The sequence below is a fragment of the Halichoerus grypus genome, chromosome 7, assembly GCF_964656455.1.
Source record: "Halichoerus grypus chromosome 7, mHalGry1.hap1.1, whole genome shotgun sequence".
Taxonomy (NCBI): Eukaryota; Metazoa; Chordata; class Mammalia; order Carnivora; family Phocidae; genus Halichoerus; species Halichoerus grypus.
Genome location: NC_135718.1, coordinates 116,858,044 through 116,877,488, shown reverse-complemented (window position 1 = coordinate 116,877,488; position 19,445 = coordinate 116,858,044). Strand labels below are relative to the sequence as shown.

Sequence of the window (19,445 nt, the reverse complement as noted above, 5' to 3'; positions counted from 1 at the left end):
TAGTCCACACTCCTCTAGCATGTGCGGTTAGGCAGAGGGTGATGGAAAATGGGAAGAAGCCAGTCTGGATTTAATGGCTGGTCATGGATAACGTGGGCAAAGGCAACCAGCGGGACTGACTGGACAACCAGCTTCCAAGCAGACTCACAGAGTTTAGCGCCACTCTTCTGGCTCAGGAGGGTTCAAGTAGCACCTTTCCTGCAGTCAAGTGGGAAGGAAGAGCTTCCTCTATCCTTCACCCCCAAAACAGGCCTCTAGGAAAAGTGAGATGCATTTCTCCCTAACTGCTCAAATCTCACAGAGGGCTGATCTTATCTGAGTTGAGAAAAGCTCAACTCTGACCCACAGTCTGGCTCTTAACTCATTGGGATCACTGTCATCCTCAGTGAGCTTTTCTAGAGTCCCTCAGGGGAAAAAGGAAAAAGAGACAAATAAGACTACCTGTGTATTACTGCTTGTCTTCCAATTCTGTTTCTCACGAATATCCCCATAAAGAAAATGCCCAGGTGCACACTGTTTCCATGATTGTCCTGCATAAGATCAACAGAAGAGCGATGTGACCAAACAGATGACCAGCGGACCGGCAAGAGCCAAGCACCCGGGCTACAGCCTACCCGGCGGGGGGGGACACCCCATTTCCTGCCCATGGACGAATGAACCACAGATAGCATCAGGGCAATGGGCAACTCGGCCCTGAAGGGACTCACCCCACTGCACACCCCAGCGGACTATATACATAGATACGTATTGTTTTCTTTTATCCCAATTTCACATTTCGTGTCCAAGAGAGAATTTGAGGATTTTCTCAGATTTGTTACGATTTTCTCTTTCAGGAACATCAATGAATATCTTTTTCACTCTGGTTTTTTTAAATCAAAATTGTACATGTCCGTAGTTTGATTATGTATGCATGTCATAAGCGTGTGATCATATGTGCCCACAGTTTGCAGGACTGAGTGTATCCTCTGGAGCCTGTTTAAAAGAGGCCAACAGCAGACCTGGCCCCACCATTTCCTCTCCCTAGAGGCACCGACTTCCACTACTTAATGCCCTTGTGAGTGTCTATTTGCATCCACTGTGCTTGGTCTTTCGATTTACAACCTCATGGTCCTCAGTCCTGGGATCCTTTCTCAAACTGCCACTGTTCACTTCTGGAACTCCCATTATTCAGATGTTGGATATCCTGGGCTGGCCTTCTCATCTTATCTCCCACCTCCCACATTCCTCCGTAACTTCGTCTTTTGGTGAGATTTTCTTAAATTTATCTTGTAACCTATTACTTTTTCTATTTTTGATATATTTCTAATTTCTGAGAGTTTTCTCTTTTTTCTTCATTCTTCTCTGAATGTTCCTTTTTTGTAAAGATTTTATTTATTTATTTGACAGAGAGTGAGCGAGAGAGCACAAGCAGGGGGGGAGGGGCACAGGGAAAGGGAGAAGCAGGCTCCCTGCTGAGCAGGGAGCCCAATGCAGGGCTTAATCCCAGGCCCTGGGATCATGACCTGAGCTAAAGGCAGATTCTTAACCGGCTGAGCCACCCAGGCACGCCTGAGTGTTCCTTTTTAAAAGCAATCTATTCCTTTAAGGAGGTAATATATTTTTATCTTGGAGACTCTGAGGACAGTATTTCAGGCAGGCGGTTCTTCACCCTATAGAGTCTCTGCATCTTCCAGGCTGCTTCACTCCCTTTGCATTGGCCTCTGTCATTCCTGGGAGGACAGCCTGCAGGGTGATGCTTGGCCCTCTATTCACGTTCCAGCCTGGGATGCTAAGCACTGGCTGGGAGCTTCATGAGCACAGGAGGGGCGTGAGGACAGCAGAGCTGGGGGGCAGTCTGCTGGACCCTGTGCTGAGGAAGTCCAGATGACTCATCTTCAGTCTGGTTTCCTGGTCCAGTAAGGTGCTTCCAACCTCCTGCCTGGGAGAGCATAACCTGCTGCCCATGTGCCCGAGAGTGGAGTGGGGACAAGGCTCACCATCCAGGGAGTTAACTGTCCCTCAGCCCCCTGCTTTTACTGGGGACATCCTCTTTGTGGAGTGAGCAGAGGGGCACGCACAAGATGGAAAAGGATCTCTATATTCCTCAAAACACTTGATCCCATGCAAGACACAATGACGACAGTGTCCCTTTGCAGGGACCTCTTCTCAACCCACCCAGCAAAGCACACATTAGGACAGGGCTCATCGAATAGGGACACACAGAGAGCCAGACCACTGCTGGAGGCAAAGCAGAGAGAGGGTCAGGAGAGGAAGCTGTGGGAAGGAAAAGAAGTGCTCTGGAAATCAGGAGATGTTACAAGGTAAATCATACTGTAGAAAAATATATGTGGGGAAAGAAGCCAGGCGAAGTAGACATGGGAAGGGGAGAGAAAATTCTGTGGAAATGCTTCCCGGGGTATTTTGCCATTAGATGGATGGGTGCAGCAGTCCGCTGGTGATGGGGCCGTGGGAGGAGCAGTTCCCCAGGGCCGGGCAATGGCAGAAACACAGGACAGATGCCCGGGCACTGCGTCGGTCAGAACTTAAAGGCTCAGTGTCCAACTCAGCTAAGGTTGGAGACTCCAGATACCAGCAGCCTCTCCGTGTCCATGCGCTCTGACAACACGGGAGCGACTGGTCGGGGGGTGGGCAGGCCTGTCAGGGAGTGGACTGGTCCTGCTCCCACCTTGAAAAAATTTGAAGAACCACTCATGGAAAAGCCCACACTATGTGGAAATGTTCTTCCCTACAACGTATCCACAACAAGCTCGTTTGCTTTACTTGGTCAAGAAGGACCCGTACTAACCCAAAGGGACTCCATCACTCCTCAGTCTGCCCCTGAACCCTCTCCTGTCTGCGTTAGTACGGATCTCAGAGCTGACCACAGCACTGCCCCAGCTGGTACTGCTGCCCTCCCATCCTCCTCGGGTCTCTGGGAATCACGTGGTCTGGAGGTGGTCACCTGAGTCATGAACAGATATGTGGGCAAAAAGACACCACCCAGCTAAGTCACACTCCCTGGCAGTGAGTCAGCTGCGCCTGTCCACCCACTCAGACCAAAGTACTGTATCCCCCTTGTGCTCTTTCCACTAAAGAACATACCAGAAAGTGCATCAGAAACAAGCGCAGTGGATTTCGACACTATTTCCACTGCCCCGATTTCCCACAGCCCAGAACTCCTAAAAACAGCACAAGTAAATGAGCATGACAACTAAACCCCCAACTTCCTGGGACGGAGAAGTGGGTTTTCTGGAAGGGAAGAAAACTTTACCCTGATTTTTCAATGACCCAAAATATCATGACTATATATGGGCTGCTGAAATGTAAGTGGGATGCAGATGGCTTCATAAGGCATTATTGCAAGGAAAATGGATTACAGCCCTACGAAGGACAGCCATTAGAGAAGCAAAAGAAAATTAAACAAATCTAAAAAAGAGCCATTTAGCCCTTTCAGCAAGCTTCGGTCACCCTGCTCGTTCTACTTGATGCACATGGGCAGTTCTCATCAAGGCAAATTGCAAACGTGCAGCCGAGGGGGAACGGAACACTTATAAAACAGCCAGCGGAGCCACTTCAGAGTGAAATGTTTGTGCTAAAATTGTACCATCTCCCAAATCGCTGAAATGTGCCAGTTGCTCTAGGTTTCTGATAAAACTCCGTCTTTTGTAAAGTTGGTCAGGAGAGAGAAGAAAATGAGTTTGGATTATGGGCTCAGCTCTATAAATGCACCATGCACCATGTACCACGACCCCCACCCCCAACCACACCCACTTCAGGAGGTGGATCTGTTGCAAAAGATGTGCTGTGCTGTAACAGTTTCCTAGGCACGGTTTCCAGAAAACTCCGAAGGGGCTGGAAATCTGCAATGCAGGCTCTATGGAGCTCGAGAAATAAAGTGTGATTGTATACAGGAAATGTTCCACGCTGCCTCACAAGCAATTATCCCCGTATCAGCTCAAAGGAGAGAAAAGAGAATAAGCAGGTAAAACCAGTGGTCAGGGTCTTTATATTAATGCACACATGACATTAGCTGCTTGTCTTGTTGCAAAACTGCAGGTGACTGGATACCTTCATGGTGCTGGATGGGCTGGTATTTGGGACTCACTCAGATGTGGTTGTCTTACCAACAAGATATTCTGCCCAAGACCATGGAAAACTTTCAGAATCTCTCAGTTAAGAGAAAGGGTTTGTGGGACGCCTAGGTGTCTCAGTTGGTTAAGCGTCTGCCTTCGGCTCAGGTCATGATCCCAGGGTCCTGGGATCGAGGACAGTGGAGATTAGGCTCCGCATCAGGCTCCTTGCTCAGCAGGGAGTCTGCTTCTCCCTCTGCCTGCCACTCCCCCTGCTTGTGCTCTGACAAATAAATAAATAAAATCTTAAAAAAAAAAAAAGAAAAACTGTTGGCTTCCTGAAGTAAACTGGACTTGCCAACTAATGCCACATAGCGATAAGAAAGCCAGGTCGTTCGGGCCCGCTGCCTATCACCACTGGCTTTCTGATTGCCTGAGCCATTGTGAGAAAGATGAAGAACGGGCCAGGGTCTGCTACCTTCACAGAGAAGATCTCCTGTCCAAATCCATCCAAACGTTCCACTTCGTTGATGTACATGAGCTCAGCTTCTGCTGGCAGGATTCCACTAAAATCACAACAGCATCAAAGAAGGAAATGGTTAAGGGCAACGAAGGTAGTGGAAGGTCCTACCCTCCTGATGGCAAATTCCAGAGCTGTGGTTTAGCTCTAGTTCTGGGAAGAGCAATCATCACCCAACTGTGAGGACACGGTGCATTAGTAAGTAATTCATTAACATATTCCCCACGGCCTTTACTCAATGGGGAATAATCAGAGGAAGGTAAAGTGTTTAATTAAGAGCCACAGCCCTATAAACACTAATTATTCCAGACATCCCTGTGAATAATGCTGCCTGCTTTAAAAAAAAAAAAGTTATTTTTCTCCCACCTGGGGAAAAAAAATCTCCACTGTTAAGAGAGAAAAAAAAAGGGGGGAAAGGAAAAAGTTTATGAGGATGCTATTTTGGGCCACATATTGTGGCCGAGAGAGCCTGGGACCACTGCATAGGTCCTCTGAGGTCTGAAGGAAGGTGGTTTGTTCTCCCTTGGTCCCAGAACTCTGCACAGCCCTGATAGCAAGCTCTCAGTGCCCCCCTGAGTCTTGATCCTCTCCCTCTTGACCTTGACTTGACCACCCAAAGCCCCTCATCAGGTCTGCACGCTCAGCTCAAGCGGCCCCAGGCTCCCCAGCTCTGGCAACAGAGCTTTAAAAGGAAGGTCAGAGAGACGAATTCTCCACGTCTGCATGGGCTTGCTGGTGGTAAAGCAGAAAAGGAAAAAAGGAAGGGAGAGGAAATAAAAAGAGAACAGCAGAAAGGGGCAGGTGGGCAAGCAGCAGAGTTTTCAGATCTACCCGCGGGCTAGAAGACACACAGGCGGCTGACTCAGCCAGGGGCTGGGACTGGGAGCCAGCGTCTCGGCCGGCCTTACCTGTGGGCTTTATGTTCCTGGGCCACCTTCTGCGTCAGCTCCTCCAGAATGGCCTCTTCCAGGGCCAAATCCTATCCACACAGAAGCAGTTAGGGCCATTTACTGTTTTGCTTGTAAACCTTAAGAGCTCTCTTTTCCAGAAGACGTTCCTGAGTAGCCTCCCTTCATCGATCTCCCCTATACTCCTTCAAATCAAAGGCTGTCCATTGTAGGACTGAGGGTCCACTGTTACTTCCATAACATGGCACTCCACGATAACTTAGGCTCTCGGCTTATAACTAACATGCTTATTTCAAGGCAGAGTTTGGGTCGCTGCCTACATTCTTCAGGGTCTGGGAATAGCAACTTCTTTCATTCACCTTCTTTCCCATCTGCCTCTCAGACTCACTTTTAATTGAAATTGCTTGTCAGTACTTACGTGGCTTTTTTTTTTTTAAGATTTATTTTATTTGAGAGAGAGAGGGAGAGAGCACGAGCTGGGGGCGGGGCAGAGGGAGAGAGAGAATCTCACGCAGACTCCCCGCTGAGCATGGAGCCCAACATGGGGCTCGATCTCAGGACCCCGAGATCATGACCTGAACTGAAATCAAGAGTCAGACTCTCAATCAACTAAGCCACCCAGGCGCCCCGTACTTCCATGTTTTTAACAATCAGGGTACAGGCAAATGAATTTCCAGCCCATTATCCTTTCAAAAGCTGAGCCTAGAAAGGGACTGTGCCTGGCCTTTTTTGTCCACCACCATAATATGAACTAATTCAGAGCTACCTGAAGGCAGAGAAGGCCCATTCAGATGTTACCTAACAGCCTTGGGAGCATAAGAGGCCATGTTGGCTAAAACGAGGGATTTCTATAAGGTCACAGTGTGTAACTGACCAGCTGGTGTCTCAACCACCTGAATCCCAGGCCCCTGGGACCACTGGTGTGCTGGCTCCCAAGAGATGAGAGCCAACTGCACACACCTCTTCCCAACACCCCTTCAATGACAGTGGGAGTGTATCAGGGATTGTTAAACATTTGTGACAAATGCTGACAGCACCATCTGGGATGAAGAAATGATCTGAAAGAATAAATCCAAGACAGGGAGGCCAGGGAAACCAGCTCCTGAGAGCCTGACAGACCTGGTGATTCCAGAGCTCCTCGCATCTCTGGTGGTAGCCTGGGGAAGCTCAAGCCAAGGACCAGCTGCCTTAGACCCTCCCAGCTTTCACGCCCCCTGCCCCAGGCTGCTAAGCACGGAGGAGAACATAGACATGCACCATTTCCCTCGAAGCTCCAGAGGGGGTGTCAGAAGGGGCTCTGAGCTGTGTGTCCCCGTGAGGCCCTCTGAGGCTCATCGTAGACATTGGGGGTGGGGATCTGGGGGCTGAAGTTTGCCAGAAAACATCCCAAATGCTGCACTGCCTTGATTCTAAAATACCATTTATATACAGATGACTTCCAATTTAACAATTTTCCATGGATGAAACACTACCCCCAAAAAGGTACCTACCTCAAAACTGCAAGAGACATCCCATCTCAAAATCATGAAAACATGAAAAATCAGTATCTTTTAAAGCTGGAAAATGAGGGTGTGACTACATGCTGGAAATTCTATAGCCCTGCAGATGATCATGAGAAACCTCAGAGAAGGTGGAGGGAATTCCTGGCAGCTCTTATTTTTCATGCATTAACTGATTAATTTGCTGCTTCCTGTTCAGCCATCCACTGAAATGACTCAAGTCCATGGTAGGAAATAAGCTCAGTTCTACGTTGTGGAACAACAAAGATACTGCATGGCTTAGAAATGGCTTAGAAATGGAGTTACGTGCGAGCATCTAGCTACGGAGTGGTGGTTAATAGCCTGCTACTAATTTTGAAAAGCTAATGAAAGGCATGTGGCCATAGAATAAAATAAAGACAGGGAAGTGAAGATCAAAAAGTGCTCCATTAAACCTCAGCTTCCTACTTTTAAAGAAGAAAAAGTCCAAAGGTGCCCCTGTGCTATTGTACTCAATTCTGCGTCTGGGGCCTCCCTGAGGTGTGTGTCCCTGCCGCAGAGAATGCGCGAGCGGCCCCGCGTGAATGAAGACTGGCAGAGTGCATGTCTGTACACAACTGCGCACCTGTGGAGTGCCCTGTGTACTTAACTTTGTTCTTTTCTCTGCTGCCGAAATGCCATTTGACAAATTCGGTTGCTTTATAAGATCAAACAAGGCCATTCATCCCATCTTCCCTCCCCCACCAAAGGAATGCATTCTTCTCTTTGAAAGCTCTAGTGGAACCAAGCAGAAAGTTTACAACCTTCCATGGCTCCCCACTGCCTGCTCAATTAGGTCAACACCTGGGCCTGGCATTCAGACCATTCTTCAGGGTGACCCAGCCTTCCCTTCCAGACCTCCTCTCTCAAGGGTTCAAGGCTTCAGGCAAACTCCTCTTGCTAACAGAATGCGTGTACGTCTCCTGACACACTCATGCCGACCCTTCTTGGAAAAATGCCCCCCCACCCCACCCCGGGGGCCCATCACATGGAGTGAAATGTCACCCGGTCCTTCAGGTCCCATCCCAGCTCCTGTTCCCTTGATAAGGCTTCCCTATTCCCCCAAGCTGGATGGAAGCCTGTGCACTTCCGCTCTGGGTGTGGCTCCTACAGTCCGCCTACGGTCTCCCTTACACAGTTATCTGGATGCTCATCCCACCCTGTATCCTTGTCACCCTCCCTCTACTACATTATAGGCACCTAAGGGCAGCAGCTCGTCTCCACATCACCGCTGGGCCCACCCCAGGGCTCTTACACCATGCCGGTGTATACGCTCTCCATACACAGGAAGTGATCCAGAAACGATCACTGAACTGAACTCCATAAGCAACGTGTAAGTTTCACACGATCAAACTGGAGTTTCCAATCATGCAGAGCTGGTTACTGATCGTTTGTACCTTCTGCCTGTCCTCTGCTTACATTTCAAAACGCACGCAGTACTGCTGCCTGAAAAGCACGGTTTTGGGCATCCTTGGGCTTGTACAACAGAGAGGGGACAGTCATGCTAATAATACGATGATGATGATGGCAGGGACCAGGACAACTAACTAATAAACACTTACTGAGAATTCACCATGTGCCCAGTTATGTCACATGCACCCTCTCCTTTAGCTCCCACAATTGGAGTAGGCTTGCTATCCCCATTTTTAGATGAAAAAAATGGACACTTCAGTTAAATAATTAATTAAATTTTAAAATAAATGGAATTAAATAATGGTCCGAGTTCACACAGCTGTTAAGTGGCACCACCAGGACATGGGCACAGAATGCTTGGCTCCTGGAGCCTGAGCCACCTGACCACAGGCCCCAGTGTATCCAGGCTGCAACATGGGGTGGAATGACACGGCAGAGGCCTAGGAACATTCACGGTTCAGATACATACGCTGACATTAGTGCCATCCAAAGGACTTTCTGCGATGATGGAAACCACACGTGGCTACTGAGCATTTTTTAAATGTAGCTAATGCAACTGAGGAACTGAATTTTTAATTTTAACTTTAATTAACTTAAATTTGAATATAAATAGCCACCTGTCAATGTAAGTAGCTACTGTTCCAAAGAGGGAAGTTTTATTTTTATTTTTATTTTTTAAGACTTATTTGAGAGATAGAGAGCAAGAAAGTGGGAAGAGGGGCAGAGGGAGAGGGAGAGACTCCTCAAGCAGACTCCCCGCTGAGTGGGGCTTGATTCCAAGACCCCAAGATCATGACCTGAACCGAAATCAAGAGTTGGCCGCCCAACCGACTGAGCCACCCAGGCGCCCCCCAAAGAGGAAAGTTTTACATCCAAGAATAACACATCCACATTTGTCTGTCCACAGTGAGATTTAACAAGGTTTATGCCGTTCAAGCATCTGATTTGCTCAGAGCCCGGAGGATACACAGTCTTATTCTGAAAAAGGTATGACATACAAAATAACTCCTTCCAGGCTTCACAGATAGCATTTGGACCTGTCAAAGCATTTTAACATCTACAAACCCATAAAAATTGTAAATGGCACCCAAGCCTGGACTCTGTCTAAAGGCTATGTGATTAAGACCTTCAAGGAGAGAAAGGGGGGGGGAGGGGGAAAATTATCAACCCAATTCATTGCCTCCACTGACACAAAAATGCACTTTCTAAAATTCTAAGGTATGAGCTTCACTTTCCTCCCACCAAGTACACCGGGAAACCTCCCAATGCTTGAGGTGAGCCTCCGAGACCATCTGATTCAAGCCTGTTGGCACCAAATCCTATGAAGAACTTCTCTGCTAAATAATATGCTAATCTCTTTGAATGCAGGTTGATTTGCTGGGTAGAATTAACAAGGCATGAAAAACAACAGGCCAATCAGATAATACTGCTGTTTTCTTGGAGGGAAGCAGAACAAGGATAGAGTTACTCATGAAAACCATAGAGATCTTACGGTATTTCCCTAACCAATAAGAATGAGGTAAGTCTGCAGCCATTTAAGTTCATCGCACACACTGACAGGGAATAACAAACTGCGGCTTTACTTATCCTAGGCTTTCACAACTTGAACTTTTGTCACCACTGGCCGACTGGATGCCAAGTTCTGCCCATTTTATTTCCAAAATATCTCTTGCATTGCTTTCTTGTTTTTACTGTCTCTCATAACACCTAAATTATCTCCTTGCCAAGAGCATCATTCAGATTCTCATCTGACCTGCTTTCCTGAATGGTCTTATTGCTCTAATCCAGTGGTCCTCAAAGTGTGGGGTCTGCAAATCCACCGACAGAGCCCAGGTGTTCTCAGTCTTGAGATGTTTCATCTTATCTGTTTGCCACCCCTCTGCCACTCCTGAGCAAAGTCAGACTCACCATCGACTCTTTTGCGAACACTCATGCCACCCTGCCCTTTCTCTCTCCATCTAGATCATTCCTTGCTCCCTGTCTGCCTGCTGCAATCCTGCCCATCCTTTGAGCCACAGCTCACATGCCATTAGTCTTTAAACCTTCCCAAACCCCCCAAGCGGATGTAACCTCTCCCCACATAAAATCCTGACCGCACTTTATTACACTTGGCTTTGCATTCTGATTTTGCAAACTTCCTATTTACTCAACTACTCTGCCACCTCCCTGAGAACAAGCACCGTTTCTTATATAACTTTATCCCCTGGGAGTTAGTTACCCAGGTTAGTGCTTTGGGCAAAACAGTCAATTAAAAAAAAGAGAGAGAGAGCTGTGAATGATTGGGATTTCTAAAATCAGAGCCAGGATGTTGGAGCAGGTATAGCTTTTCAAACGTTTTAATCCCTCCTCATAACTCTTCTCATTTACCCCAAAGCTACCAAAACACACACACACACACACACACACACACACACACACTCTCTCTCTCTCCCCCCCGCCCCGGGATTAAAACCTAGCCTCACTCCTAATTTAACCCAAGATTGGACATTTGACTTCACTGACTCATTCAATAAATTTTTATGCAGGCAGACTACATGCCAGACAACAGTGACAAGACAGAGAGGGTCCCTGCTTAAGGACCAGAGAGCTGACATTCTAGCTGACAACCAATCAATACTGAACACGTTTAGATACCGAAAGAACTCTGACGTATATGCACATAAAGGGGATTTGGCAGGAAGTGGTTGATGGCTGGAGTCTATCACACAGGTGGTTAAAGAAAAGGAAGGCCTCTCTGAGGAGGTGATACTTGAATCAAGACCTCTACGTCAAGTCATAGGAAGATCTGAAGGTAGAGGAAAGCCAAGACGAAGGCTATGGGATAGGAGCAAGCTTGATGTGTTCAGAAAGGAAGAGCACCAGGGCTCTGGAGAGTAGTGGAACTGGGGACTAGGGGTGTGTGTGTCAGGAGACAGGGAAGTGTCTTGAGGAGGTGGAAAGAGGCATGTTTACTTTTTCAGTGTTTTTACAAAATGTGTCGCTTCTTTATAAATGCATGGACTTGCCTCCCTAGGGAATGCGTGTATGGAAAATCCTCTGAGATTTTCAAAGTAAGAATTAAACATCCAAAGAAGGTAGAAAATTAATTAAGAAAAAGGAAATTACACTTACCATAGGAAACAGCACATATTCTCTGAGGAAATCTTGAGAATCAAACTGATGGAAGTCTCCAAAATCAGCTGAGAAGAAAAGAGAGGGGAAGGTTAGTATTTATTATGTGAAATTAAAGATGGAATAAAATAAGGGTAAAATTACCGCCACATTTATTATTCCTACTTCATCCTATTTCTGCAGTAGCAAATGAAAACAGTGCCACAAGGCGTTTGATATCGTTACCACTTTTACTTAGCAATACTGTAAATATCAGCATGTGAGCGCTGTTACACAATTTTCTAGGGGGAAAAAAACCAGAAATTTGAAAGTGATCCCTAAGCTATTTTAAAAATTTAAAATAAACCTATACTTACGTTTTTGTTAAATATGCATCAACACATATCTTAAGAATATCTGCCAAGGGGACTTTTTAACTCAAGGTTAATTAAGAGAACTGAAGAGCCTAAACCATCTGCATCTTTTCATATATTTGCAGCTGGAAATTCCCACTGTAAATCACCCTTGGCAAGCAACCTTGCAAATTTTTACACCTCCCAAACAAGTTCCCATATTGCAAGATGCCAGAAATTCTGTTTTGTCCTGTTTTCATTTCACGATGGTATATCTGAGCATGCAAAAAAATACAGTGAGTCCATATCATCAATGTCTTGCTTCTCATCCCACTAGCTCTCAAGAAGAAAAAAAAAAAAATCAAAACAGCATACAAATTTAATTTCATGTAAGAGATCTGGCATCTAACAGGAGATATGGAATGCCGGAGTCCACACAGAAGGCCAGCGAACAGACGCTGCTGAGAAGACAAGGACGCACCTACTAACTCATCACATAACGAACGATCAATTAATTAGGGGAGGCATTCAAGATAGCGGAGATCACGTGCTCAGCCTAATTTCAAGTTTACTCACCAGTCGTCATATTTTATCACAACTTATAACTCTGTGGCTGGGTCCTTCTAACTGCCCAATAAGGGTTCTCGAGAAAATTATTTTACAAATGTTACAGCTGGGCTAGCTTTAAGGACGCAGTGAAAAGAGAAGCCAGGCGAAGTTCACCAACTTCCTTCAGCCTGAAAGCTGAAGCTTTAAGGACGCAGTGAAAAGAGAAGCCAGGCTAAGTTCACCAACTTCTTTCAGCCTGAAAGCTATTGTCAGGGTCTTCCACTACCCAGAATTTCTGTAATAAACCCCATGGTTGAAGAGTGAGAGGGGTAAACAGAGAGTAATAAGGTGAACAGAAGAGAAAGCTTTTTGAAAGGAGAAAGAGCCAATTTGCAGATGAGGGATAGAGTGGCTCTTCTCTCTCTTTTTCCTATTCAAGGTGTCTTCTCTGTTATTTTGATGATTTTTCTGTTCTATTAATCGTTCTGGGCACTGTTCCTTCCCCTTCTAGTCTTTTAAGTGGACGGATACGATCCAACATATTTTGTGTATTTTCATCCACAAGGTAACAATAGCAGCTAACTACTAGGAATCGTACGTCCAACAAAAATTGCTAAACTGCTAATACCCCAGGATGAAATAATCAAAGGAAGGCTGCCTCTTTAGACACTCCAGAACCCAAAAGGTTCAACTTCAGTTCAGAGTTTGGGATGGGAAGTTCAGTTCACAGCTTCTGCAACAACAGTCCACACACAGCAAGGACTCGGCGGCTGGCATTCCATTTGGACGGGAACCGATTTTAAGGAAAAACAATGACTGAAAGAGACACATGTTTCTTTTAAAAAATCACATTTTGATCTTCTTTTCAATATTGACTAAAAGCAATTAAGCCACCACTCAATAAAGAGTCATGTATAAATCTATGTAAAAATCATGTAACGTAGGTTACATAAAAATATATGTAACAATTTAGAAAGATTAAAACAAATAAATCTAAATAGGACAGACTGAAAGGTAAATATACTCCACTATGGGTTTGTTGCTTCATATTACAATCATGCATTTTATTTTTATTTTTTTAAGTAGGCTCCATGCCGAGCGTGGAGCCCAACACAGGGCTCAAACTCACGACCCTGAGATCAAGGGTCAGACACTTAACCAACTGAGCCACCCCGGGGCCCCTACAATTGTGCATTTTAAATTTCTCTCTTCAACTCTGTGAAATAGGGGCACCTGGGTGGCCCAGTGGGTTGAGCGTCTGCCTTCAGCTCAGGTCATGATCTCAGGGTCCTGGGACTGAGCCTAGCATCTGGCTCCCTGCTCAAGCAGGGAGTCTGCTTCTCCCTCTCCCTCTGCCCCTCCCTTCCACTCCTTCTCTCGCTCTCAATAAATTTAAAAAAAAAGAAAAATCTTTAAAAAAATGATGTAACTATGTGAGAGTAAATTATACTACAATGTTTAAAGCTATCACACTTGAAACTGATGGGAAAGTCAAAGAGTCATAACATGAAGCCACAAAATATGACCACAGTGGGCAGTGGAATAATTCTGAGAAAATGTTCCACAAACCCTGAATGTAGCTTTAATTAAACGCAGGATGAAAGCTATTTCTTCAAATAAAACTAAAATTATACAAGCACGAACAATTTGCAAACAGCTTTGAGAAAGCCACCAGCCTGCCACCAAAAAAAAATCACGATTTCTGCTTCATTTTTTCTATTTCTGCATTTGTAACGTATCTTGGAATGAAAAGTGAGAGTTACTAAGGGATCATCTAAGTAAATTCAGTTTTTCCCTCTGAGAGGCCAGCAACACTGCAGTCAAAGGAAAACTGGGATTTCACATGGCGGCCACCGCGCTCCTTACCTTGCACAGCCAAGCCAGCCAGCCGGATCACCTGTTCCAATGTACACCGCAACCGCCCTTCAAGCACGTCTTTTTTGACTTGCAGGTAATACTGATATCTGGTCGTGGGAACAGAGGAACAAATAATCTTAAAAACACATACTTGGAATATGTTCCCACAAGATCAATGTCTCTAGATGTAAAACCCTGTGTACCCAGCAGGACACACAGGTGATGCCGATAAAGGTCAGCTCCATGAAAGAGGGAAAGTGCCCTCTGCCTGTGTTTATCTTCGTTTGATGTGGCAGGTGCCACATCCCGTGCATTCTCAGTTTGAGAGCATTCTCATGAAATCATCTCACTGTAGGTCAGCAGGATGAAATACTTGATAAGGACCAGTTCTTCATAACCGAGACCGGGAAGGAAAATGCTCTTCCACACCTGGACACCCACAGCAACAGGGCTGCCAAACCGACATCCAACCGCGGTGTAGTCCTAAAACAATTCTGGAAACACGCCATTTTTTAAACTCAACAGTTTGGTGGGGTGGATCACAAACAGGCCAAATCATTTGGCATTCTGCTAGTGGCTAGGACAAAGTTTTCAGAGCGAGGCTCACCCTACAGGTCTGTGACTCACAAAAATCCAACCCGAAGTACATCCTCAACCCAGCAGAGTGCAGGTAAACCATGTGTGCCCAAGTGCAACATCCAGCCTCAGAATGGACCGCTGCCCTCAGAAGCCAACAAAGCTGGACTCTCGGAATTACCTGAACATTTAGAAATCTCCTCACCCCCAAACCTTTCTTCCTAGCACTCTCCTTCCCTTGACCATACTCTTAAAACACAGTCCCCTCTAGAATGGACTTATCCTAGCATTAATTCTTGGCAAATGCTAACAACCTTTCTGCTCTTGGTAACCATAACTCTCTACTTTTTCTAAACTTGGGACATGGCAATCCAGGGAGCTCAAGAGTGATCCAAAGCTCAACTCTTTTAGAGAGGGGCAATCAGCACTGAGAGCTAATTACTGTCGTCTCTACCTTGATATCACGGATATCATTACACGGCAATCCGATGCCTATCTGAGGGAAGGACTCGGGGTCTCTACCTCCTCCATAGAGTCTCTACTTCCTCTCTCCTCTTGGGTCGACTGGACGGGGGTACAGACAACCATGTCAGTCTCTGGTGGGAAAAATCTATAATCAGAAGGACCAACGTGGAGTTATTAAAAAATTCGTTTTAGTACAACTTAGTATATAATAGAAAAACAGCATGTTCTTTCTACTCCCACCCTACCTTCACCTAAAATTAGCCATAAACATCTTACAGGCTCCGCTACTGAATCGGTGATTGTACTTCCTGTCCACATCAATTGATTAAATCAAGTAATGTATATAGTCATGAAGATTACCTGAAAGAAATTAAAGCAAGGTGGGGCACCTGGGTGGCTCAGTCAGTTAAGCGTCTGCCTTCGGCTCAGGTCATGATCCCAGGGTCCTGGGATCGAGCCCCGCATCGGGCTCCCTGCTCAGTGGGAAGCCTGCTTCTCCCTCTCCCACTCCCCCTGCTTGTGTTCCCTCTCTCACTGTGTCTCTCTCTGTCAAATAAATAAAAATTCTAAAAATTAAATAAATAAATAAATAACAGATTTATGTCTAAAAGTATAATCTGATGCACACTATTAGTTCACCACCTGGGAGAAAGCTCAGTAAAACCTCAACTAGGAGGGAAAACATGGGCTTCGGAAGCCTACTTCCCTTTCCATGTAGCACAGCACATTTCCTGTTTGTGTTCCCTCCCCTCAAGGTTCTTCCTCAGCACCGTCTGCCATGTTCTTTCCTTGTTCCCCAGCCTGGTTCTTGGTTTTCCGCTGTCACCTGTCTTGTGCCTCTGGGCCAGTTTTCAAGGAAACAGTAAAAGCTCCACTCATTCATGTAAGGTCACTTTCCCTTCAGGAGACTGGGAACTGCCCGTGAGCCTTTTATGGAAGATCTTTTATGCTTCTAACCTAGCCAGTTCTTAGAGAGGAGAACACCTCCTTGTGGAAACTGAGGCAAGGAAGGGGGGTCCTAAGTCAGCAAAAGATATTTTAAGTGTCAAGAGTTCATTGTGAAAGCAGATAGATCATTGAAGAGGAGCCACTTAGAGTCTGAAGACCATACTTCCTAAAGTAGGAGAAGAAGAAGAAAAGAATGATGAGAAGTTTTACTTCATCTTATTGCCAGAGGATCCTGTTGGGACTTTCTTCAGAAAAGTTTTAAAGGATATCAAAACCAAATAAAACAACCAAATAACAACAACAACAAAACCCCAGAATTTCAGGATAGGAAGGAATCTTAAGTTTACTGAAGAAAGGTACAAATGGGATTCTCAAAAAAGAAAAACAAAACAAACCAGAACACCCAATTTCAAGGTAGGAAAAAGTGGTAAAGTTCACCTACTCCTCCTTATCTTACAATGTCAAATCTCTTCTATATGCCATCCATTCCTTGCCATCTTGAGTGGTTTTTTTTTTTTAGATTTATTTAATTTAGAGAAAGGGGGAGGGGCAGAGGGAGAGAAAATCCTCAAGCAGACTCCCCACTGAGCTGAGAGCCCGTCGATCCCACTGACCCTGAGATCACCCGAGCCAAAATCAAGAGTTGGCTACTTAACCAACTGAGCCAGCCAGGCACCCCATCTTGAGCAGTTCTGACTTATTTTCTGCTCTCCAAGCCCAGGAGAAACATGGATATTGACACTTATTAAGCACTTCCTGTATGCAGAAGTTGGTTCGATGCTGAGGGACATCCTGGAAAGGTTTATGACAGTCTCTGCCTTGCGGGGATGCTCATCCGCTCTTGAACCACTGACGTCATGGTTCTCTCTCTAGTGCGCTATTAAGGGCTCAATTTTTAAGAACCAAAGAGTAAAGCATTTTAAAAGGTGTTACTCTAGCATTACCTGCCATGGCTAGAGCCTTTGATCAGCTGATACCTCTGGGAATATAATCCACGGGATCCAGCAAAACAATAGTTACAGTTTTCTTATCCTGCCGATTCCAATTTCATCTACAGCTATCACTTCTATAACACACAAGGGAGTTTTAGAACAGATCCACTCCATTCTAGGCAACGGTCTGTCCTAATCCACTAGCAAGGAACACCAGGATTGCCCCTGGTCGTTCAGGTTAGACATAAGCTTGTACTGGGACACAAAACAGAGGAGCTGAAGAAAGCAGAGCTCTTTCCTGGAAGCCATCCAGACTACGAGAGAATCTGAACAGCATTAATGATATGCTGCTATTACCATGTAAGACTGTGGAGATTAGGATGTGTGATCGCAGAAATGAGAATGAAACTGGACCACTTTGGAAACTGTTTGGGAGTGTTTTTGCTCAAAAGGCGCTTTTGTAAAGTATAATAATTCTATTCTCTATGAAGACTAAATTAGAGAATATGAGCTGAAATTCTATTTCTAGGATGTTTGGCTTTTGCTTATTTTTGATTAGAGATTCAATTCTAACGGTGGTAAAATATAACAGTGAATCCTATTTTGGAAACATGCAATTTCACGGAAGTATACTCCACCCTGTCATAGCTTTGGGTGGAGGGAGGGAAAAAAAACACACACACACACACACACATCAATCCTCATGCCAGGAAAGTAAGTATTTGCCAACTTTCCAAAGGGATCCTCTTTGAAAACCCAAGCTCACAAGGAAAACGTTTTAATATTTTTCATATTCAAAGACCTGGAAATAGTCCATCTGACTGCTGGGGTCCAATGAAGGGTTTTAGGTTAGGATTCTGGTCTCCCTCTACCAACTGATGAATATAACTACGCTTGTTGAGGAAAGGTAAAATTTCTACTTTCAAAGTTTTTTGCTTTGTTTTTGTTTTGTTTTTAATCCATAGAGATTAAAATTCAGATTTCTCTAGGGGAAACAGAAAAGCTTCCTGATAGTCAGTGCTGTTAAATACTACAACTGGAAACTGACAGATAGTATGAACCAGTCTTGGGAGGTCTTGTCTTATCTGTCTGGAATAGTTCCATCCAATCTCAAGAAAATAAGTGACTTTTCCATGTTCCTTCCTCCCCCTGAGATTCTGAAAAGGAAGTTTTAAAAAATGCCATACTGGGTCAAATCAATAGAGCATTCAGTACTTCTGACAGTCATATCAAAGAACTCTTTCAAAATTATACCCTGTAACATTACCCTCAACATTTACAGATGCACCGTTCAGATCTTCAATCTCTCTTTTCCATTTATATGTGCAGAATTTATCTAAGCACTTATGCAACTCGGCTCTATTTGCAGGTCTATTACTACCTCGCAGATTGAGACATTCCATGTGGTGTTCTGAAAAGTATGGAGTGTACTACCACAGAACCACAAATAAGGCGAGAGGAACGCAGAGGCCGAGGACATGTTGCTTTTAAAGCATTTCTCCCAGCCCTCCCACAAGTGAAATATTCATTCCAAGTCCAGTTAGGCAGAAGTGTCTCCAACAGAGAATAGCCACGGAAGTCTAAAAGCCTTAAGAGCTGATTTTGGTCATGGTGCTCCTCAAGGGCTCCACGTTCTCAGCATAAATCACAGGATGGTGAAGAAAGGAGAGGGGGTGGCCATTAGGACTGTTCCAAATGTTTGCTCTCTGTGGAGCCTCCCCTCCGTCCTCCCCCTACCTGCCCACCAACCTCATCAACTCTGGAGTCAAGGGAATGGCATGCCACCCAGGAGCAGAAGCCTTCCAAGCCGTCTGTTTCCCTTTGCCCTGAGACCTGCAGCGTCCAAGTAGGACTGCCCCTCGGTTGGCCTGAGCTCCCGGGAGGGAAGGCAGTGGACACAGTGGATGTGGAAGGTGGGCAAGAAACAAGCCTCTCTCTGTTTCTGAAGGCCACAGAGATCCATGGGTCGTATGTCGTCACGGCATGATTTAGCCTAAGCTATTTGACAAGGGAAAGATTTCAAAATCCAAGTCCTACCCTTTTGTTTTTAGAGAAGGAAACTGTGTAGGAGGGAGAAGAATGACTTGCCCAAGGTCACACTGCTCTTGGAGGCAGGGCCAGACAGACCAGAGCCACATAGGCAGGGAGAGTGGGATCTGATTCCCAGCCCTAGTGACCAAGTCATCGATTCCACCGAAGTCCAAAAATAAAAACGAAAATAAAAATGCCACTACCTGGTGGTTTTTAGGATCCCACTGCCTCTAAGGA

The 19,445-nt window shown here is 45.4% G+C and overlaps 1 protein-coding gene across 2 annotated transcripts in view; it reads right to left on the bottom strand.

Moving 5' to 3' along the window:
- The window catches only part of PTPN14 (protein tyrosine phosphatase non-receptor type 14), a 183,425-nt gene that overhangs the window by 42,534 nt on the left and 121,446 nt on the right, over positions 1 to 19,445 (bottom strand). For both annotated transcript variants that reach the window (XM_078078112.1, XM_036103041.2), the window contains exons 4-8: positions 14,266 to 14,363; positions 11,519 to 11,586; positions 5,478 to 5,548; positions 4,528 to 4,615; positions 442 to 530 (exon numbers count right to left, since the gene is read on the bottom strand). In XM_078078112.1, coding sequence (XP_077934238.1) covers positions 442 to 530; positions 4,528 to 4,615; positions 5,478 to 5,548; positions 11,519 to 11,586; positions 14,266 to 14,363 — 414 coding nt within the window. The remainder of the gene's footprint in view (positions 1 to 441; positions 531 to 4,527; positions 4,616 to 5,477; positions 5,549 to 11,518; positions 11,587 to 14,265; positions 14,364 to 19,445) is intronic.